The sequence below is a fragment of the Eptesicus fuscus genome, chromosome 17 (genome assembly GCF_027574615.1).
Source record: "Eptesicus fuscus isolate TK198812 chromosome 17, DD_ASM_mEF_20220401, whole genome shotgun sequence".
NCBI lineage: Eukaryota > Metazoa > Chordata > Mammalia > Chiroptera > Vespertilionidae > Eptesicus > Eptesicus fuscus.
In genome coordinates, this window is record NC_072489.1 from 58,817,334 (window position 1) to 58,840,426 (window position 23,093).

The window sequence follows — 23,093 nt, forward strand, 5'->3', positions numbered from 1 at the left end:
GGACATTGAACCCGGAAGGACCTGGAGAGCAGCCCCATCTCAATCACCTGTACCCGATGCTCTCTGTACCCCGTTTGCTTTGCATTGAGGAGCTGTCCGCGCATCAGATGGAGAGGCGCGTGGCTCCATCCCCCACGGAGGGGAGGAGGGCCTCCAGCATCGAGTGCCAGCGAGGAGGTGTTGCAAGGCGAGGTGTGTGCGCCCCTCGGAGGGGAATCCTTAGACACACGTGGCCCTTCCACACCTTCCCGCAGAGCAGGCCCCCGAGAGGCCTGAAGAGCTCCTCGTCGCTGCCTCCCGGGAGCATGGGAGGCTTCACCCGGAATTAAATCGGAGGCCGTTTGGATACAGCCGACTGCGTGCAATCCCGACGCTCTGAGAGGCGTGGGTTATAAAGGACCGGGAGAGACCTGGGATTCTCTGTTTGGACGTCAGGCCAGGCTGAATTAGGAAGCAAGGACCAGAAGCAGGCGTGACCCCGTAACTGCACTAGCCAGTCTGTGAAAACACCAGCAGGATGAGGGGGCTCCCACGATGGCGAAGCTCCGTGCGTGGGTTTGGCTCCGCGTGGGGCCCAGGGCCATCTCTAGGTCCAAATCCAGGCTGACATGGAGGTCCCGGGGCCTCGGGACACAGCTCCGCCGCAGGGGGACACGTCCTGGACTCTTCGGGGACCAGCCAGAAATGCGCCCCCTGCAGCCAGGGTGGGCCCAGCCGCGTGCCTGGGACCCGGGTCTGAGCCACAGAACAGCTCCGGGAGGCCAGCGTCCGGGCAGAGGCGTAGGGAGGAAAGCGGAATTAGACGCCTATGAGCCGGGCAGACGCAGGGGGCTGAGCTCCAGGGAAAGGTTCACTCGGCATGTTTCCATCATCCTGATTGGAATCCCGGTTTCTTCGCTCCAGAACCACATATCCTTTCCTTCCGGTGCTCGGCCGGTAGCCCTGGGGCGGTATAGATGTCACAGCTGCCCGGAGGCGCGCTTGACACCTTCAAGCCGTTGGCTATGGGAAACCTCAACGGGAAGCCGGCAAATTTAAAAAATAAACCAACTGCGGCCTGATGGGCCCCGGGTTCAATTCCAGTCAAGGGCACGTACCTCGGTTGCAGGCTCCTCCCCAGCCTGGGCCCTGGTTGGGGCGTGTGCAGGAGTCAAGCAATCAATGTGTTCCTCTCCCACTGATGTTTCTCTCTGTTTCCCTCTCTTTAAAAATCAATGGAAAAACATCCTCGGGTGAGGATTAAAAAAAAAAAAAGCAAATTGAAAGCAACAACATCCACTAACACCCCAGGCTTCAAAGAAAGGGGAAAAAAGACGCGGAGAATAAGTAACGCGGGGGTCTCTGGAGCCCGATGCTCTCGGTGCGCCGTGGTTTCGGCTGCGTGGCCACAGAGGGGTGCTTCGTGGGGATGAGGGGGGCTGCAGGAAACCGCGGTCCGCCCTGCCTGGCCCATCGTCAGGCTGTGCGGGGGCCCTGGCCCTGAGGGCTGGTCCCAGGAAGCAAGACCCTCACCTGCTCTCTCCCATCCCAGAGCAGAAGGTACATCCCGGATGCGAGGGGCCACAGCCCTGGCGAGGACGTGGTACAGAACCTGCAAACAGCGCCCCCTCGTCCCCCGCCCGCCGCACCTGTCCTCTCCGAGCCTCGGGGCATTTGCGTGATCCGTCCCTCACGGCCCCGGCTCCTCCAAGGTGGAGCCCGTCTCTCAGGCTCGGCCCTCCTGTCCTGGCTGCACGCCCAGCGGATATTGGCAGGGACACCGTGAGCTCGCCATCCCGGGCGCAGACACGTCCAGTGGATGGTACTGCGGAGTCTGCCGTCTATGGGAAAGGAGAGACATCGCTCCGTGACAAAGCACAGGCCTGGCCAATGCACCGCTGAGAGGAGCCACGTGGGACTCTGCGTGTGTAAGCATGTACCGTGCGTGGGAGGGTGGTGGAAACATTGATGGATTTAGGGAAGCGCCTTCTGGTCAAAGATGCCCGAACCAGAGGCGAGAGGAGGAGGAGGAAGGGAAGAGAAGTAAGCCAACGGGGAGGGGGGCGGGGGAGTGGGGTCCAAGGAGATGAAGGATGCTGCCGATCGAACAACCAGCTTCCTGGACCGTTCGCGCTGCCTCCACGTGGCCGTGAGCAGAAAGGGGAGGAGCCCCCGGACACGGGAAATGAACAGAACGCGAGCTCCCACACTGCGCACGGGCGGCCATGTCAGAGCCTGAAAGGACAGGTGTAAGGTGACGGTGGTTCCAGATAAAGTGAATTCCGATGGCAGTTTTGATGGGTGGCCTCCAATATGTAAATGGTCCACAACGAGGGACAGACTTAGCCGGGCAGGTCAGCCAAGTCCACGCCATCCACGGGCTAGGCTTCCGGCCACGCCCACTTCGGACCAACCCCGCCGCGGCCACTGAGCGGGCTCGGAGCGCCCTGAGCATCTCAACATGACACAGCGACCCTTCCGTCTCCCCTAACACACTGGGGGAAGGGAGGGGTCTCAGCTGACCCCTCAGCCAGGGCAGCCTCTTTTCAGAGGGTCACGGCCCCTAAATCCTCAGTGCCCCACGACAAATCGAGGGGATCCCCTCCATCCTCCAGGGGGACGTTCGGGGCCACCGTTCTCCTTTCGCCCTGCCTCCTGGGCAGCTCCGAGTCCTTGGCCTCCGCAAAGCGTCACGTTCTCTGTGGGTTCCCATGTTCGCTTTTATGTTCCTTCCTCGTTAAACATTCCGAGCACGGAAGTGCGTTGGATGGAAACCACACGTTACAACAGGATCCCCTCAGGCCCCAGCTTACGGGGAAGAGACCTCCAAGCAGGAGGTGCACAATCTCCACTGAGGGAGGAGCAGTTGAAACGAGGGGTCCTCACGCCTGCGGGCTGGGATGGCCGAGGGAGTAAGAGAGTCCATTTCATTTACGTCTCATCCTGACAGGGCGGGACACAGACCACATGCCGGCCGCTGGGCATCTGCATCTGCGTGGGCACACGTTTTATTTTATTTCTTTTGTTTTTTTTTTTTTTTTTGTAAATCCTCCCCCGAGGATATTTTTCCATTGATTTTTAGAGAGCGTGGAAGGGAGAGGGAGAGACAGAGAGGAACATCGACGTGAGAGAGACACGTCGGTCGGTGGCCTCCTGTACACACCCCACCCGGGGCTGTGGCACCTGCAACCGAGGTGTGTGCCCGTGACCGGAATCGAACCTGGGACCTTTCAGTCCGCCGGCCAACGCCCTGTGCACTGAGCCACACCAGCGAGGGTGGGTGGGCACGTGTTTTAAAATCCTGGTGCGAGCCTGAGGCACTGACAAACGCAGGAGAGGTTTTGCTCCGTGGTACGCGGTCGAGAGGAATGAGAAAGTCTAACTCTGGAAACCTAAACAGGACACTCGGTGCGGCCTCTGTGCCCCCTGCCCGGGGCAGCAATGCCTCTCTCCCCTGGGATTCCAGCAGCCGACACAACCGCGTTCTTCCAGGTCAGGAACGAGCGCAGTCCCACCTCAGGCTCCTGTCCTGCCGTCACCCTGTGCCTTAAGACTCGACGCAGGGACAGTGGTGTCCAAACACCCCCCGGGACGGGTCCAGGCCCAGGACTAGCGGACAGACATCGAAACCCAACCACGTGGTGGCTCGTCCCTGCGAACAGCGGGGGGCTGGGTGAGAGCCACGGCGCAGCTCGCCCTGCAGCCCGCCACCCCCCGCAGAGCCCGGCTGAAACACTCCCTGCGTGAGCGGAGGATGGACGCAGCCCCGACGTGCTCGCAGGCTCCCATGCAGCCTGAGATCTCACCCGGGCGCGGGCCTCGCCTGCCCGGGGAGGTCACCGTGGAGGCTAGGACACAGCGCGCTTGAGGACTCCGCACTGCGCGCAGCTGAAAGGTCCCCTCGCCATCGGGCCCCGCACATCCAGAGCGGAGCTGACGGCGGCCATGGCGACCAGCTCCCGTCTGAACGGGCAGCTGAGGGACGGGTGTCCGGGGCCCTTTATCAGCCCCTGAGCCTCGGGCTCTCGCTTCAGGAGTCGCTGCAGCAGAAGGAACGGGCACGTCTTTAATTACATTTCCCCCTCTCCTCCCCCCCCCCCCCCCCGGGACTGAGCAAGGAGGAACGGCACGTGTGCAGCGACCACGCTGAGCAAGCACACGCGGAGCTGAGGCACAGAGGCCGAGTCTGTCGATTTCTGAGCCGTGGGTGGTAGAATGGCGGGTCCAGTGGGGCCGTGAAGATGCAAGTACAGGCTCCAGACGCTTCGGGAATCACTACGGAGGCCGGGAGGCCTCCCAGTCCGCGGGGAGGAGGGCGGGCACGGCGGGCAGCTCACAAGGTATCAGCTACTCGTCACAGACAACAAGGCAAGGAGAGGGTGACAGAGAAGCAGTGCTCTCCGCCCGGCCGCGTGGCTCAGTGGTTGAACGTGGACCTGTGAACCAGGAGGTCACAGCTGGATTCCCGGTCAGGGCGCATGCCCGGCTTGCAGGCTTGATCCGCAGTGTGGGGCGTGCAGGAGGCAGCCGATCATTGATTCTCTCTCATCATTGATGTTTCCATCTCCCTCTCCCTCTCCCTTCCTCTCTGACATCAATCAAAGTATTTAAAGAAAGGAAGTGTTCTCCAACATCGACGTCATTTCTAAAGGAAATCATTCTACCTCAATGTTAATAAGATCTTGACCTTGTAGGCAGGACCCCACAAAGCTCGGAAATGAACGGGACACTTCTGATGGCCCAGAAAGCTCAGGGGAACGCTTTGACTTCCATGCGGAAAGGTCACTCGGGAGAGGGGTGAATCTTGGGGGAAGTGCTCTAAGGACTGTAGGATTTAAGAACAGACAGAACGCTCTCCTCGGGAAATGAGTCACGCTCAAGACTCAGAGGCGAGGCCACAGGCAGCCAGGGTGCGGGCTCTGGGGGACGCCCTGGGGGTCATACTGGCCCCACCACGTCCCAGTCGTGAGTCTCTGGAGGGCTACCAAACCTCTATGCCTCCACTTCCCCATCCGGGAAGTGGGTGTGATTGACAACTGTCCCAGGCGCTGCCGAGGGTACTGAGGGCCCGATCACAGGCCACATCCCCACGGCAGGGCCTGGTGCTCGGAAACCAAGCCGAAGGTGGTGCCCCCTGTGTCCCCGGGCGCAAAGGCGTCGCCGAGAATGAGCACATCGGGGGGAAGGGGAAATAAGGCCTCGTTCGGAAGCGGCAGGCGAGCAGGAGGCCCAAGCACGCCGCCTGTCCTGAGGGCTTTACGCTCTGAGTGGCTGGCTCCACGGGGCGGAAAGCTGCTTCAACACCCCGCGAATCAGCTGCTCAGCACAAACGGTGTTCCCTTGCCCGGGGGGGGGGGGGGGGGCAGCATGTCGGGCAGCGAGACGGGAAATGGAAACGAAAGGGTCGCCACCCACACGGCGGTCAGTGTCCACAGGCCTCCTCCGTGGCGTCTCTGGCTGGTCGTGCCGGCTTGGGGAATGTCCCCGCCGACGTGGCAGCTGTGGTGGCAAACGCAGATCTGAGTCAGAAGCCGGGGAGTTCGGTTGGTCAGAGCGGCGACCTGATATGCCACGGTTCCGGGTTCCGTTCCCGGTCAGGGCACATACAAGAATCAAGCCACTAGTGCATACATAAGTGGAATGACAAGTCCATGTCTCTCTCTCTCAAGTCAATTAAAACGATAAAAAACTAGACGTGCAACCCAACACGGCGCCCTGGGCATTTGTGCCGGAGAAACGGAGACCTGCGTCCGCCCAGAACCTGCACAGGGATGTGCACAGCAGCTCGGGACAAGGTGGGACAAGGGTTAAACCCCCGGCGGTACCTCCACCCCACGGGACAGACCGCAGGCGACAAAGGGAACACCTTCCCCACAACAACCCACCTGCACCTCCAGAGAATCACGTCACCTACCCCACAGGGAACTCCCTGGGGATGAAATTTCAAAATGACAAAATGGTGTAAAGGAAGAAGAAATTGGTGGTTGCCGGGGACTGGGGAGGGGGAGGGGGGGAGGAGAGGAGCGTGTGCTATACACGGACAGCGAGGGGGCCTGTGTGGTGACAGAAACGGTCTCCACGGTGATCGAGGCGAGAACACGGGCCACGTACGAGGCCAGGAACGCGGGGGAAACGGAGTGGCCGTGGGCTGCACGAGCGTCATCGCTCTGGTTGGGGGCTGGGGCTGTGGTTTTATCAAGTGTTGGCCACGGAGGGAACCTAGATCAAACGCACACAACCTCCCTCTGGGTCACTCCTCACAACCACGCCGCCTGCGAATCCCAGCGGCCGCCCTAACAACGCAATAAGACAGAAGGAAGAGGGCGGGTAACCGGCCATTCCTTCCGGAAGTCACATGTGATGGAGGACCCAGGGGACGCCGCTGCTGCTTTCAGGAATTAAAAACCCAGGGGCTGGAGAGTAACCAACGCGGAGGTGACACACGGGCTTAATGAGCATGAAGAAGATGCTCATGACTTTTTTGAAGCTGAAATACATAAAAGGCTAACACCTTTCCCAAACCCGGCAGAGAGCTGAGAATCGCTCTGGGCAACAAACAAAGGAGGTTAAAGCTGGACGGCAAATGGCACCTCTCTGCCCTGGACAAGGGGAGGGGGGCTCCTGCTCAGGTTTGCTTCTCTCCGGGGGGCAGAGCCCAGGTTCTTCGTACCGAAGCCCCGTCTTGGCATAAGGGAACCCCCAGCCTCCAGTATTTGGTCACAGAAGGGGGACCACGGGTACCGTGAGGAGGGTCCATGGTGACCAGGCAACACCGGACCCCTGAGACACAGACGGGGCGCCTGGAGCAGGGAGCCCCGCTCGGGGTACTCACTTGTTCTGCATCATGTTCATGATCACCCAGTCGAACGGGTACACGTTCTTCCCAATGAGGTTCTTGAACATGATGAAGGTTTCCATCAGGAAGTCCTGAAAGAAAAGGGACACACTGAACATATCTGCCAATGTCATCACCGATAAAGGCTTAATCTCCAACATCTACAGGGAACTCATACAACTTAACAAAAGGAAGATAAGTGATCCAATAAAAAAATGGGCAACAGACCTAAATAGAATCTTTTCGAAAGAAGACAGAAGGAAGGCCAAGAGACACATGAAAACATGCTCAAAGTCACTAATCATCCGAGAGATGAAATCAAAACGACAACGCGTTACCATCTCACACCTGTCAGAATGGCTATCATCAACAAATCAACAAACGACAAGTGCTGGCGAGGATGCGGAGAAAAAGGAACCCTCGTGCACTGCTGGTGGGAATGCAGACTGGTGCAGCCACTGTGGAAAACAGTATGGAGTTTCCTTAAAAGTTAAAAGATGGAACTCCCATTTGACCCAGTGATCCCACTTCTAGGAATATATCCCAAGAAACTAGAAACACCAATCAGAAAGGATATATGCACCCCTATGTTCACAGCAGCACAATTCACCATAGCTGAGATTTGGAAACAGCCTAAGTGCCCATCAGCAGATGAATGGATTAGAAAACTATGGTACATCTACACAATGGAATACTACGCTGCCATAAAAAAGAAGGAATTCTCATCATTTGCAGCAGCATGGATGGACCTGAAGAACATTATGCTAAGTGAAATAAGCCAGGCAATGAAAGAAAAATACCACATGATCTCACTCATTTATGGAAAATAAAGAACAAAAAGACAGACACAGAGGCAGTAAAGCACCGAACAGACTGTCAAATTACAGCAGGAAGGCTGGAGAGTGTTGGGGAGCGGATGGGGGGGGGGGGAATAGATCGACCAAAGGACTTGTATGCATGCATATAACACAACCAATGGACACAAGACACTGGGGAGGTGGGATAAGGACATGCGACAGGGGGTAGGGGAGGCTGGGGAAAGGTCAATGGGGGGAAAAAAGATATATGTAATATTTTAAACAATTAAAGAAAAAAAAAACGGACACACTGAGACAGCGCCGAGAGCAAGGTGGAAATCCACCGCGCCGACCGTGCCCTTGAGTAATCACAGGATGAATGACCGTGTCCTCCGAAGCTGAATGAAAACTTTCTAAAAAGTAACGCAGATGTATTTCCCGGGCACCGAGAACTATTTCTATCTTTCCGTTTGCTCAGCACCTCGCGTCGGGGGTAACTTTTCCAAAGCCATGGCTGAAAACAGTCCCAGGCATGTCTTCCTAATAGTCAGAAAGAGTGACGTCCCCAAAGATAACAGATCTGTAGTCACACACTTTCTGCTTAGAGAAGAACTCTGTTTACAAACATAACATGAAGGTTGTTATTATTAATAGTTCTTATCGTGCCCGGCCGGTGTGGCTCAGTGGTTGAGTGTCGACCTATGAACCAGGAGGTCATGGTTCTATTCCTGGTCAAGGGCACGTGCCCGGGTTGCGGGCTTGATTCCCAGTAGGGGGTGTGCAGGAGGCAGCCGATCCATGATTCTCTCTCATCATTGATGTTTCTCTTTCTCCCTCTCCCATACTCTCTTATATATATAAAAAAATAATTCTTATATTTACTCTACATCCATTTCTCATTATCAACAGGCACCTACCCAGTTGAATATGGGATCTTATTGTCCATTCTCTTTCCTTATATACACTGAGTGGCCAGATGATGATGATCTCTGAACACATAATAATCTGGCCACTCCGTGTTTATCCTATAGAATAAAAGGCTAATATGCAAATTGTCCCCTCGACCAGGAGTTCGACCAGCAGGCAGGCCGGCCAACCGCCCATGTCCCCTCCCCCTGGCCAGGCTGGCCGGACCCCACCCATGCACGAATTCATGCACCGGGCCTCTAATACACACACACACACACACACACACACACACACACACTGAGTGGCCAGATTATTATGCCTTCGGAGATCATAATGACCTGGCCACTCAGTGTAATTTAGCAAATAAAAGAACTCCTGACCACCTCTGCATAGTCAGTGTGCCACGGACCACTCGAGCACGCAGTGGCACTGCCAGCCCTCTCTCTCTCTCAGCAGCGACAGCCTACAAGCTGCTCAGCCGTGACCCGCTGCCTCCCTCGGTGTCCTGGGCTCGCCTCAGTCGCGCTCCACTGTCCGCCGACATCCATGCCAGGATGCAGCCTGGCATCAGGAAGGGGCGCCCGTTTCCTAGGGGCTCCGCCCTGTGCCTGCCAGAATGAGAACATCTCGAAGCTGACAGCGCGGCACTGGCCCTGAGCGAACCCAGACCAAGCAAGTGGTTATTCTGAAGCACACGCATCTGGGGAGCCCGCACGCTCCCTGGAGGCCTGGGGCGGAGGAAGAAAGGCGGCGGAGAGTCACTAAGAAAGGTGCGGCCGAGGTCCGAGGTGGCGAGTGAGTGCCCGCTGCTCACTCACGTGACCCGGGGAGTCACGATCCGGTGCCGTGGCTGTGAAGCTAAGAAAGCAATTCCCGACACAGAGCGGCAGGGACTTCTGGCGGAGACACGCGTTAAACCTGAGAGCAAGGGTCGCCAAGGCCAAAGCTCAGGCACGTGTTCCGCAGCCTGAACACCGAAGCCAGGCCCCCGCCCACGAAGGAAAACTCAGGGAGCGCTGGGGGTGTGGCTCAGTGGTTGAGCATCAACCCATGAACCAGAAGGTCTCTGTTCGATTCCCAGTCAGGGCTTGATCCCCAGTGGCGGGGGGAAGGGGAGGGGGGCGGCGCGTGCAGGAGGCAGCCGATCAACGATTCTCATCTCTCTCTCCCTCTCCCTTCCTCTCTGAAATCAATCAAAATATATTTTAAAAGAAAAGCTCAGGGAGCAACTATGATCGCCCTTTTGACAAGAGGCCACCAGCTGAGGAGACCTTAGGGACCTGGGCATGGTCAGCCCACTGTCCCCCCAGCCCAGCGCGCACGTGTTCTGGCCTCCAGCCCTCCAAGCAGGGGTGTTCGGGTGCCTCGCCCACAACAAATGGCTCCGCTCCCCAGTTTAAATATTGAAATTCATATTTCACTACTTAAGCTCCCCACTTTGTCAAGAGTTTCACATTTTAATGATCAGTTTGCAGATTCCGCCGGCTGAGTGCGGTAATTTCGTCGCGTCTCCATTTGCATGAAATTGCCCGCTTTCTTGCTGATGGCTCCTCCAAGCCTAATAATTGAGATACGGGGTCTGGTTTTTATTATTCTGGAGGAGACGCCTCTTTCCCCAGCGCCTTCCGCCGCTCTCCCGGGAAACCGCCCCGCGCCTCGTTAGCGGGGCTCAGCTGCTCCCGGCGCGCGCGTTGCTGATCACGCGGAACGCTGGGCATTGTGGGCCACGGATCTGCGGGGCGTCCGTGTGGTCGGCATCACGCACAGCCGTGGCCGCGGGCCCCGCCATCGCATCTGCCTCGCACGGGGGGCGTGGCTGCACAGACTGTGACGCTGGCATTTCCAAGTCAACAAGGGGAGACGGAGGGCGAAGAGGAGGTGTTTGTGAATCCATCTCTCCAGGCCGGTCCACGCCGCGGCGTTTCCTACTTTGCTCGTGGAGAGGGTCCCGCCGACTAAGTGGGCAGCTCCCGAGAGCCATCCATGTCCTGTATGGGCCAAGCCTTCTCGTCAATCACCCATCTGCTTCCGTGCGTTCCGTCCCCACCCACTGAGCCGATGGCCTCTCTCACCGACCGGCCAGAGGGGACTCCCAGCCCTTCTACCTATGTCCACGCTTGTCCCTCGTGGTCCCTACCCGTCCCCCAGAGGGATCTATCTGTTCAGATTGCAGGCCTGGTCCAGGCACCCGCCCTCCCCCCATCGCCCACTTAAGCCGCGTCCCGATGTTCTTAAGGATAGAGCCTCGTGGCCCTCAGGGGCAGGAAATCACCACTCTGCTGCCTGGTCCTTGCTCCATTCAAGGACCCTCCAAGATGCTAAGCTCGTCAGATGAAGGCTTGCTGGGGGTGGAATAACTGCCGGCTTCCTGTGGATGCCCAAGGATCACCCCAAGATGACCTGACCAAGGGGCATCTTCACCACAGGGAGACCTGGCAGGGACCCCGTTACCCAAGGGATCAAACTACCCATCAGCCACAGGGGCCAGCCTGGCGTCTCACCCCTCAATGCACACAGCAGGGCAGGGCCCTTGCAAAAGGAGGGGCCTGGATTTCAGGCAAAGCTTCCTGTTGGCAGGACACGGGGAGGACGGAGGGACAAGCCGAGCGACGTGCCAGGGCAGCGCCCAGACCTTTTAGAACGGGTCGCCCGCACGCTGGCTGGCGTGGTGCCCCCCAACAGCTTAGAGAGCCAGGCCCCGGGAGGAAGGAAGAGCTGGGCGGTGGGCTTGTTCTAGAAGACAGGAGCCGAGAGGCACCACACGCACATGGCGTGGCTGGGCCTGGCCTGGGCTCTGGGCCGAGGCAGCCCCTAGGGAAGACGGAACATCGGGACGTGAGGGCGCTGGGAGACTTCTGGAATGAGGGCCGGCTGCCCTGTTCTGGAAGGGCCACGGAGAGGGCTTCCTTCGCGAGAGCTGTTTGCGGACGCTGAGGGGAGAGCAGGTTTCTACAGGCTCCAGGGATCTGTGCACAGACAGAGCGGCTCCGAGCAGGCAGACAGGTGACGTGCTCGGGCGGATGAGCTCAGGGGACGGGAGGAATGGATTCCACGGTCCCGGCTTCCCACCGTCTCTCACGGGCGATCGCTCCTGATAAACACGGGGGGGGCGGGTGAGGGACAGAGTACCCGGAAAACTGGGGGACGGGAATGAGATCAGCAACTGCGTGGATGGCGACGCGGCGGTGTCGCCAGCGGCAGTGCTGCATGTATCGTGTCGTCTTGTAGACGTTGCTGTTACAGGAAACCGGGCCAAGGCTCCGGGCCTCTGCACTATTGTCTACCGCTGCGTGTGACTCCACATTTATTGGAAAATAACGCGTCTACTCAAACAATCAAGGCTTCAAAAGTCATTGTAAAACAAGTAAAGGAAAAATAGCAAATAAATGACTTTTTAAAAATAAATAAAATAAAACAACAACAACAAAGATACCAAACCCACAGAAAAACAAGCAAAGTGCACAAGGCTGCTCAGCCCGGCATTAAATTCCGGGGCCTCGACCCCCAGCCCCTCTCCAGGCTGTCGGACCCCAATTCGCTCGCTGCCCCAGCGAGGCTCCCGTCCATGCTGCACCCTCCCTGTGCGGCTCTCCCTCCTCCCCCTCCACATCGCACATCCTCTCCGCTGCAGAGGCGCCCGGCCACCGCCTCAGCCAGTGTGAGGTCCTTCCTCTGGGGCACAGTCACGGGGGCGGGCTGGAAGGACCCCTGCACCCCGGGGGGCTCCACCCGCCTGGGGGCCTCAGAGCGGGACTGGCTGCCTCGCCCCGTCCTTCCCGCCACGGCGCTCACAGGCCAGTGTCCGAGACTGAACTCCCTGAGGGTCCCGCGGCCCAGACCCACTGCCCAGCGGAGTGGGCCTTCACTAGGCTTCGCTGACACTGGGGTTCCCAGCGTGGGGCACACGCCCCAAGGGGGGCCATTTGATGTTTAAGGGGGGCAGTTCGAGAATGAGTTATTCACAGTGAACTTCGTGCATTTCCTATGGATCTAGGGGCCTCAGAGACAGTCTATAATTATATATTGTGACATAGCTATGCATTTCAGTTCTCTATGTTTTGAAGCTTTATTTCCTATTTTTTCATGTCACTTCATATTATTATATTTTTTAACAATTTCTTCCTCAGTCCTCCCACTGTCCTTTCCTTCCTTTATTTTCCTCTTTCATGGCTGCCATGTTCTTTGGAAGCTTGTGTAGACCAGGTTCATGGCCGTTTAGGCTTCCTCCCCGTGAACAGGAGTCCACTTTTTGAATAATAAGAATTCTATGTCATGGGCGGGCGGGGGGCATCGGGATGTTAGAGATGCTCAGGGGGGCGTGGCCAAGAAAAGGTTGGGAAGCGCTGGCTTACACGGAACGCTCCCACGGACACAGGGACAGACGCTCAGCCCAAGGCTCCTGCTCCCACTCGGACGCTCTCACAGGCGTGGGGGGCTGCTTCGCAGGGAACTCCGGGCTCCGAGCAGGAAGCCACTGGCAGAAGGTCTCCCGCCAGACCGTCCCCTCCCCCAAATCCTGACATTCTCCCTATGGCCACGCCCAGGAGCACTCTCACTCCCCACCTCCCAGGTGAGAGGCGCCACCCTGGACCACCCAGGATGCCTGCCGTGAGGCCCTGGGTGTCAGGGGAGCACCTGCCGTGAGGCCCTGGGTGTCAGGGGAGCACCTGCGTGAGGCCCTGGGTGTCAGGGGAGCACCTGCCGTGAGGCCCCGGGATGCCGGTCGTTAGGGAGGGCGCGCCTGAGCGGTCACCTCCCCCGTGGCGCCCCCTGTCTGGCTGCATTCGGGTGCTGCTGAGCCAGTGCCACGGGCTCCACGGTGCCAGCTGGTGGGTCAGGCGGAGAAGGTAAGCCGCAGGGCTCTCTGGCTCCTGCTGCTGAAAGTCCATCAGCGGGTGCACAGGAGTGAGCGGGTGACTCTTCCTGTGCAACACCCCCAAACCTCCAACGATCCCGAGGCCCAGGAGGGGCCCTCACAGGGCAGCCCAGCCACCCCTCCCCCAGCACGAGCAGCAGGTCTGCGTGTCAGGACCCTCGTCCTAGGAACACGGCTCAGGGAGACCCTCCCAGCGGCTTCCCCAATCAGCCGCGGGCCACCCCCGTGCAAAATCACACTTAAAACAGCGACACCGGTGTTTTGCCCAAACTGCTGGCCCCCAACACGGGGATGGGACAGGGTCAAAGCGACACTCACCACAACGTCCGTCCTCATCTTCCCAAACGTCGTGATCAAATGGGCATAATGGTAATCTTCCATCTGCCGTAAAATCGCGGTCATGCACGCCACGAAGTTCCCCTGCAGAGGGATCAGAAGACACAGTGAGACGGGATGGGGGGGGGGGAGGGGGGTGGCAGGGGGCGGGGGGGCAGGGAGAACAACACCCTTGGGAAGGGCGGGCATGAACCAGGCGTCTGGGCTGGAACCGGCAGCGCGCAGCCGCCACTCCCGGCACCCCTGGCCGGCCGCCAGAAGGCAACGGGCCACTCCACCTCACAATCTTTTTCCCTTTTTCTTTTCTCCTCCTCGACTCCCCTCTCTCCCGCTGCGTTACGTTAGTGCTTCCGGACCAGGGGCTGTCCAGGCAGGGAAAACAAGCGCTACATATGCTCGTATTGAACGTGCAAAGGTTCGAGGCAGGACTGAAACCTCCACCTCTTCTGCCCTGTGCTCTCCGTCACGTGCTGCCCTCACCGCGATGTGTGTGAGCCCTTGACCCGGGGCCGGGGCACACAGAGGCCTCTCCTCCCCCAAATCCCGCCTGCACCCCCGGGAGGCAATCCCCACCCGCTCACAATGAACTATGGCCCAGCTCTCCTCCACGAGAGGGACGTGAGGAGCGTGGGCTCAGCAGAAGGTAAAGGGGGAGAGGGCGTTTCTCAGGGCAGACGGGGCTGGAGGAGAGGAAAAGGAGGAGGAAAAAGGAAACCGACACACAAAACCCAGACCCGGAGAAGTCAGGGGCTGAAGCAGTTCGCAGATGGAGGCAGCCAGCATGTCCGCGGCTGTGAGTGTGCACATGTATGTGTGCAGGTCTGTGCATGTGCACACGCAGGTCTGTGCATTTGTGTGTGCAGGAACGTGCATGTTTGTGTGTACAGGGGTGTGCATGCGAGTGTGTGCATGTGCATGTTTGTAGCTTTGTGCATGTGTATGTTTGTTGTACAGGTCTGTGTGCATGCATGTTTGTGTGTGCATGTGAGTACACATGCATGCCCCATGCATGTTTGTATACGCACAGGTGTGTTTGTATATATGCATGTTTGTGTGTGCACGTGTGTGCAAGTCTGTGCAGGCCCATGCATGTGCATGTTTGTGTGTGTAGGTCTGTGCATGTGTGCATGCACTGAAGGGGGTTTATTGGGCAGGTGGGCAGGCGGCTAAGTGGTCCCATTGCCATTGGCTGCAATGTATCACACGTCTGGGGTTCATGGCTAACAACATCTTAAAAGCCTTCCTTGCTCTTCAATATTTCATCCTAAATTAATGACATTTTAAGAAACATAGGACATACATTTTCTCCCATTAAACCAGTACAAGTGCAGTAAAATTATAGGATGAGAAATACTTTCAGACATGCCCTAATTTTGCCTTATTAAATGAGTTCCCAAATTGCATTCTTTTACGAACTGTACTTTTACAAGCAGTATATCTGAATGCCTAAATGTCTTCTGCATTAATTTGAAATTCACTCTCTGCAGTGAAATGTTAAGGTCCGATACTGTTCCAATTCATTTTCCATCTACAGTATACATGTATGCTTCCAAACCAGTCCTCCGCGGGTGCATTCCATAAACTGAACAAATACAGTAATGACAGGATGGTGTCTTCCATTTGCCCAGAAAAGTAAATTATTTGTGAACAATAATAATTGCTGAGGTTTAGATGCCAAGTTGGAGTTCAGAAAGAGAGCTAAATAACGTGTGTTTTCCACTGGAGGAATTGAGTCCTGACATGGCAAGATGCCTATTGATGAATAGAAACTTTATTTAATCCTCACAGAAGGATATGCTTTTAATGATTTTTAGAGAGAGAGGAAGGGAGAGAGAGAAACATCGATTGGTTTCCTTTCACATGCACCCGGACTGGGGCAGAAAGCACAGCCTAGGGATGTGCCCTGAGCAGGAATGGAACCTGCCACTCCTGGGGTATGGATGGTGCTCTGGCCCCCTGAGCCACAGCCAGGGCTGCAGACACACAAACACTGGGCCTCCCGCTCTGCGCTAGGAGGTGCCATTTGGGGGTCAGGGCCTTCATGACCTCACGTGTTGATCAAGTACAACAAGGACGTCGGAACCACGGCCCATCCACACCCCGCAGTCTCTGCGGGCCCCATCTGATAGGCATCTGAGCGGCTCCCCTCCGAGGGAGTGAACGGCTACAGGGCGTTGCTCAGCAGCCCAGCTCGATCCTTCCCTCTCACCCGGAGGCACATGCGAGTCCTGAGAGCTCTGAGGCCTCCGTGGACGGCCCCCCAGAGGCAGGGACCCGCAGTCCCGCCCCTCAGGCGGAGAGAACTCGGGCGGAGGGAGAGGAAAGGAACAGGCCGCCACAGATCATGCCCAGCCTCCGCCGATGGAGGGAGCTGGCCATGACCGGGCTCCGCCCCCAGACAGGAGCTTTCCTAGAGTGAGCGGAGGCCTGTGTCGGCCACGGCGCCCCTCGCGTGGGCTCACGCTCATTTTCATGTTAAACAATGGCAATGGCCACGCACACTCAGAATCACCGCGATCACAAGCCAGCCGCGTCTGACTGGAAGCGATACACGAAGTGCTGACCTTGAAATGCCAGGTTCGGAGCAGAACAGCAGACCGCAGAGCGGCCTTGAGGACGCCGAGGGCATGGGCCCTGCCAGCTACCAGACTGGGGCCGGGCCGTTTTCCCCGAGGGGCAGGCGGCACGGGATGCCGAGACCCCCGCACGGCCACGCGGGGAACGGCCGTGGTGCAGGAATGACACACGAACCACCATGGAGCGACTTCCAGAGAGCGAGGCGGGGGAGTGCGTACGCGGCCAGGCGGGGAGTCTGCACGAGGATGAGAACCTCAGCGAGAAGGCAACTCAAGGGCCTTAGCGAGGAGGGTGGGGCCCCACTGAAGGAGCCCTGGGGGAGGGGAGGAAAGACGGGCCATTGCAGTCAGAGGTCGGAAGGCCGGGCAGGCAAACGTGCTCTTCGCGTCACCTGAGGGAATGTTCCAGAAGGGACCTGTACCGTTCAGTCCTTCCAAGAAGAAGCAAGTCTTGCAATGTCAGCTCTTTTCGAACCTGAGCCTATGGACCCCGCGGGGAATGGGCAATGGGCCTGGTCACACGCCCAGAGGGGCGCCTCCCGCGCTTGGCGAGGGGCCCATCCCTGGCGCGCCAGGCTGTTCAGAGCAAACAGGGGCACCTCGAAGCTTTCCCGCCACGTGGCCCCACGGCGGGGCGAGGGCGGTTAACCCGACCAATCATGGAGGCGCATCTGGCGCCGATTACACCCTGGAAGCAGAAATGGAAGAACGGTGAAAAGTTTTCGTTTGTTTTTAAAATATATTTGTATTGATTTCAGAGAGGAAAGGAGAGGGGGAGGGAGAGAGAAACATCAATGATGAGAGCGAATCATTGGTCAGCTGCCTCTTGCACGCCCCACACTGGGGATGGAGCCCGCAACCCGGGCATGTGCCCTGACCGGGAATCGAACCGTGACCTCCTCGTTCCTCGGTTGACCCCCAACCACTGAGCCACACCGGCCGGACATGGGAAAAGAAAAGCTTTATTCTGCAGGCTCAGAAAATAAAAGGACTCTTGGGTGGTTCTGCATTGATTTATTTGAAATGCATTTAGAAGTCAAATGAAGCTTTTACTTTACACAACGGGGAGGTTGGCAGCTCAGCTGGTGGTGGGCGTCCGGCCTCCTCCTGGAGCCGGGGCCTGGGCGCCGGGTCCCAGCCCCCGTGGCTGAGCAAAAATGAATAAAGAAAGAAAACGAAGACATTTTCCTTATGACTTCAAAGCAATGCAAAACAGGGGCAGGGTACGGTTGCAGGAGATTTAAAATTCAGGACACAGGACGCCTAATAAACAAAAAATGTGAACTTCATTAGTAATCAAAGATGAAGATGATGCCGTGTTATTTGCTCGCCAAAATAGCAAGAAGTGCCGAGGTGATGAGGCTGTTAGCGAGGGTGCGGGCGCTGAGCACTCTCACGCACCGCTGGTGGGAGCCGAAATTGCTATAACCTTTTTAAAAAGTGATTTAGCAATCGCTTTGAGAAGTCTGGGGGGGGGAAAAAAAGACTCGTCTCCTCCGTAATTCTACTTCTCAAATCCACCGAAGGTCGTGATTCAAAATCGGAAACTTTGTGCCAAAGCTGCCCGTGGCATCCCTGAGAGCCGCAGGGGCTGTGCACCGGGTGACGGGGGGCAGGGCTGCGGGGTGGACCGCTGAAGAGCAAGGCCACGCGGGTCTCAGGTAAGCAGAGGGCAAGGAGGCCCCAGTTCTGCAATGGAAACACCACATGGGAGACCCAGCTACTGAAAACCGATGTGTTGTTCGGCCGGAACCAGGAGGTCACGGTTTAATTCCTGGTCAGGGCACATGCCCAGGGTTGCGGGCTCGATCCCCAGTTGGGGACCTGCAGGAGGCAGCTGATCAGTGATTCTCTCTCATCACTGATTTCTTTCTCTCATTCTCTCTCTCTCTCTCTCTCTCCTCTCTCTCTCTCTCTCCCTTCCTTTCCCTGAAATCAATAAAAATATATGTATTTTTTAAATCTATGTGATGTTTATGTGGAGTTCAGATTGGACCTGGTGTCCTGTATTTCTCATTTGCTAAATCAGCAACCATACAGGAGTATTATGATAAAATAGTATTCCAACGTTAAAACATTAAACGTTGACCATGCAAATATGAAGTAGTTCACTGACACGAGAAAACGCTGGCAGAACAACACTGGAGATGATTGCCTGCATATTCCACGTAAAGCACACACAGGAAAGAAAAGAAGAAACGAGCAGAGGAAACGACACCAGAGGGTCATCAGGGCGGGAGAAGGAGCCCAGGTTACGTTCATAAACCACAAATACGTTCATCTCTTATAAGGGAGTCCTGAGAGGCCAAGAGCTCACCTGGCAGCAAGGGCCCGTTCCTATTGCCTTATCCTCAAAGTCTCCTTCCCAGGGCCACCCCCCCCCCCACCCCCCGGTCCACGTGGGCCTGGTCACTGCCTCGCCCTGCCCCTCCGGCCCGGGGCTGGCCTGGCCTCTGAGCACTCCTAGATGCGAGTGTCAGACCTGTTTGGCCCCCAGTGCACTGGGCTGGTGGACAGAGAGAACAGAGGCCGAGTAGGAAGGAAGACGGGCAGAGCGGAGCTCATGTAGAATGGAGGACAGAGAGAAAAGAGGGCGCGGGGAAGGGAGGAATGGCGAGATCGGGCAGAACTGGGCACCGGGAGAAGGGAGACCAGGCAGAAGTGAGTCCAGATAAAATGTTGGACAGATGGGACTGAGGATAGGCAGAAGGGAGGACGGAGAGAGAGGATGCTGGGCAGGTGGGAGGAGGTCAGGGAGAAGGGAGGTCAGGGAGAAGGGAGGTCAGAGAGAGAGAGAATTCTGGGCAGGTGGGAGGAGGTCAGGAGAAGGGAGGTCAGAGAGAGAGGATGCTGGGCAGGTGGGAGGAGGTCAGGGAGAAGGGAGGACAGAGAGGAATGCTGGGCAGGTGGTGGGAGGAGGTTCAGGGTGAGAAGGGAGGTCAGGGAGAGAGGGATGAAGGAGAATTCTGGCCAGGTGGGAGGGGAGGAGGTCAGGGAGAAGGGAGGACAGAGACGAGAGAGAGAATTTTGCTGGGCAGGTATTGGGAGGAGGTCAGGGGAGAAGGGAGGGTCAGAAAGAAGAGAGAAGAGGAGACATTCTGGGCCGGTGGGGAGGAGGTCAGGGAGAAGGGAGGTCAGAGAGAATGCTGGGCAGGTGGGAGGAGGTCAGGGAGAAGGGAGGTCAGAGAGGATGCTGGGCAGGTGGGAGGAGGTCAGGGAGAAGGGAGGTCAGAGAGAGAGGATGCTGGGCAGGTGGGAGGAGGTCAGGGAGAAGGGAGGACAGAGAGGATGCTGGGCAGGTGGGAGGAGGTCAGGGAGAAGGGAGGTCAGAGAGAGAGGATGCTGGGCAGGTGGGAGGAGGTCAGGGAGAAGGGAGGTCAGAGAGAATGCTGGGCAGGTGGGAGGAGGTCAGGAGAAGGGAGGTCAGACAGAGAGGATGCTGGGCAGGTGGGAGGAGGTCAGGGAGAAGGGAGGTCAGAGAGGATGCTGGGCAGGTGGGAGGAGGTCAGGGAGAGGGGGGCCCAGGTGGGGAAGCAGGGGACACTCTGTGGCAGGGAACTGAATGTCAGACGTCACTGCAGCTACAGAGGCAGAAGGTGAGAGGGGGACAGGTGTGGAGAATGGGAACTGAGGGTGCGACCGGCCGTTTGGTTTCACAGCGTCTCGGTCAGCTCTGCCTGGTGAAGTCTCAGAGGGCGGGTATGAAGTAGAAGGAGAAGTCCGAGGCGCTGCCTGCCCAGCCCTGAGGGGCTGAGGGACTCGTTCACACGATAACGGCAGACCTGGCAGGGGCCTGGCGGGAGGGGATGGCATTGCCCTGGCACAGCATCCCCCAGGCAGGGTGTGTCCTAGGCCCTGTAGCCCTCACTCTGCTCGGGGCCCACACCCCCTCTCTGGGACACGGCAGAGAGTTTAACTCTAAACCCCCCAAAGCTGGGGGAGCTGCCACCAGGGACCCTGGAGCCCTGAGTCTGGCGGGCAACACCACGTCTGGATAAAAGAATTCCACCTGCCCTAACGGGTGTGGTTCAGTGGATAGAGCGTTGGCCTGAGGACTGAAGGGTCCCAGGTTCGATTCCGGTCAAGGGCATGTATGTACCTTGGTTGGGGGCACATCCCCAGTAGGGGCTGTGCTGGAGGCAAATGATTGATGTTTCTCTCCCATCGATGTTTCTAACTCTCTATCCCTCTCTCTTCCTCTCTGTAAAAAATCAATAAAATATATATTTTTAAAAAGAATTCCACCTGTTGAATCGGGGATGCCACTCCATGCCCGTCAGGTACTAAACATGTTTCGACCAAGGCATGTACTTGGAAGAGGAACTCTCATTTATATGGTGAATGATCAAAGATATTGATGAAAACAAACCTACCTCCTAATCATCATTAAAAAGAAAAGGGAATCCTCCCGTGGAATTTTCGATATATCGCTCAAGGAGGCCAGACTAGAATTGCAGTTGGAGGGAAGATGTATGAGTTGGTGGATTCTGCATGACTTTCACTGGGCGGGGGGAGGGGGGGAGGGGGCATTCAAGCCAAAGCATCCATGGTGGAAAGCACACTGAGACCGGACAGGAGGGGAAGGAGCCGAAAGTCGAGTCCTCCACTGAAAAGGCATCCGGACCTGAAATAAATCCCTGGACAGCGGTCGAAGTTTGTGGCACGGACACGACGAAAGCCCCGGAGAGCACAAGACGCCCGTTTTCAAGAGAACAGGCCGATGGCGACACGTCTAAGGGCGCTCGCTGTGCTTGGCGAGGGCACTGCCCGCGTTGTTAATTCGGTGCTTGATTAGGCGTAAGGCAGAATGAAGCGGTGAATCAGCTTCCACGGCCACAGCGGAGGCTCTCGGAAAGCCGAGTCCTGTGCTCACGCACATCATCCGAGCGTCCCCTGCTTTCCCCAGAAACAGTCCGTGGTAACACTGAGACTGTTCCGTTCCTTCTCTCCTTTAAAGACAGACTCAGTCCCAGGATGCAGTTCTCCAATGTACGGCTAATTCCTACGCATTCAGTTTCCAAAATATTGCGATTCCTTTTTTCATAAAGGACCGTAAAATAAAAAAAGTGTTTGTAACCGCCAACGACAAGAAATTAAAAGCAGAATGGTCGATCAGCTACACTAATGCTGTCGATTAGCGCTTTCCAACTACTTGCGACGAAATTAACCCTAAAATTTAAATGGAGCGCGTGGTGGAGTTCAGGGAGTACTAGTATTTATATCATTGCAGACGGCACAAGGAAAGAAATCTAATTTTAAAACAAAATCAATTACAATTTTTACAGTGGCAGTAACTGTAGGGAGACGTTTATGGGCCAAATATACCGGGAGGGCTTGTTTGGATCTGAAGGTACCCATAGCAATTAGCTGGTACTTATTCAGTGTGATCCATTAAACACACATTCACTTGGCTATGAAAATAAAAATAAACAACCAAATTTTATATATACAATTATACTTTATGGTAGAATGAGGAATAGCTCTATATACAACTTCTTAAAATAATTCATTTGTTGCTAACCAAGTAAAGCAGAAATTTTATACTTTTCATAAACTCAGTAGATCAGATTAATTATTAGCGCCTCAGAGAATTTAGAATCTTCCAAGTCTTCCCCATGACACATAGTATCTTCAAGTATACTGTAACAGAAACAAGAGCAACTCAATCTTAATACAATTTTACCTTTGAAGGGAGGATCACTATGCCTTCACTTTTTTTTTAAAACTGACTTCTGTCCATAAAGAACATTATTGACATCAGAGCTACAGATCCAAGTTGAAACTCCTTATTGAATGAAAAGAAATTCCTCTATATGAATCATAAAAAAAATCCTGTCCTCAACATCATTTATATTGGATGGAGGAGTTGGTAATGAGGAAACCATGTCACGTAGCAGGTGTTAAAAATAAAATTAATAAATCATAGAGAAGATATTGAAATAGGAGGTTATTGTATAATAGAAACAGAGATGACCTAGGTCCGTGGTCGGCAAACCGCGGCTCACGAGCCACATGCGGCTCTTTGGCCCCTTGAGTGTGGCTCTTCCACAAAACACCATGGCCTGGGCGAGTCTGTCTTGAAGAAGTGGCGTTAGAAGAAGTTTAAGTTTAAAAAAATTGGCTCTCAAAAGAAATTTCAATCGTTGTCCTGTTGATATTTGGCTCTGTGGACTAGTGAGTTTGCCGACCGCTGGCCTAGGTGATGAGACAGTATTCTTAGGAAGCATTTATACACAAATATATGCTGATCCAGTGACAAACCACGCGGTACAGTAGAAGGCCCTGATCGAAGGGGCGGAGGGCGCACACTACCGAAGCTCAGGACGCAGGATAAAGCTCGGCATCCAGGGAGCGTGGTAAAAGCGCAGACGCACAGATGACCCACGGACCACTCTCCTACGACAGGGCTCCCCGACTCTCAACAAAGGTGCCAAGGAAATTCAGTGAGGAAAAGACGTACATCTTGTCGACAAATGGTACTTTCGAATGGTACAATGTGACACCACTTGGAAAAGGCAGGGAGAGAAGGAAGGGAAGAGGGAGGGCGGGGGCATACCTCACACCACACACAAGAACCACCTTCAAGTGCATCACAGGCCTAAATGCAAAACATGAAGCAACAAAACTTCTAGAAGGAAAACACGGGAGGGAACCTTTCTGACCTTGGGTTGGGCGTAATTTTTTAGGATACAAAAAAAAAGAAACATACCGGGAAAAACAAAAAAAAAGGTAAATCCTACTTCTAAATGAAAAACGTTTGCTCTTCGAATGACCTTGAGAGGAAA

The 23,093-nt window shown here is 56.0% G+C and overlaps 1 protein-coding gene across 1 annotated transcript in view; it reads right to left on the reverse strand.

Moving 5' to 3' along the window:
• Positions 1–23,093, reverse strand: part of DOCK1 (dedicator of cytokinesis 1) — a 305,731-nt gene that overhangs the window by 82,367 nt on the left and 200,271 nt on the right. Inside the window, exons 28-29 of the mRNA XM_054728710.1 lie at positions 13,715–13,816; positions 6,812–6,906 (exon numbers count right to left, since the gene is read on the reverse strand). Of these exons, the coding sequence (XP_054584685.1) occupies positions 6,812–6,906; positions 13,715–13,816 (197 nt within the window). The remainder of the gene's footprint in view (positions 1–6,811; positions 6,907–13,714; positions 13,817–23,093) is intronic.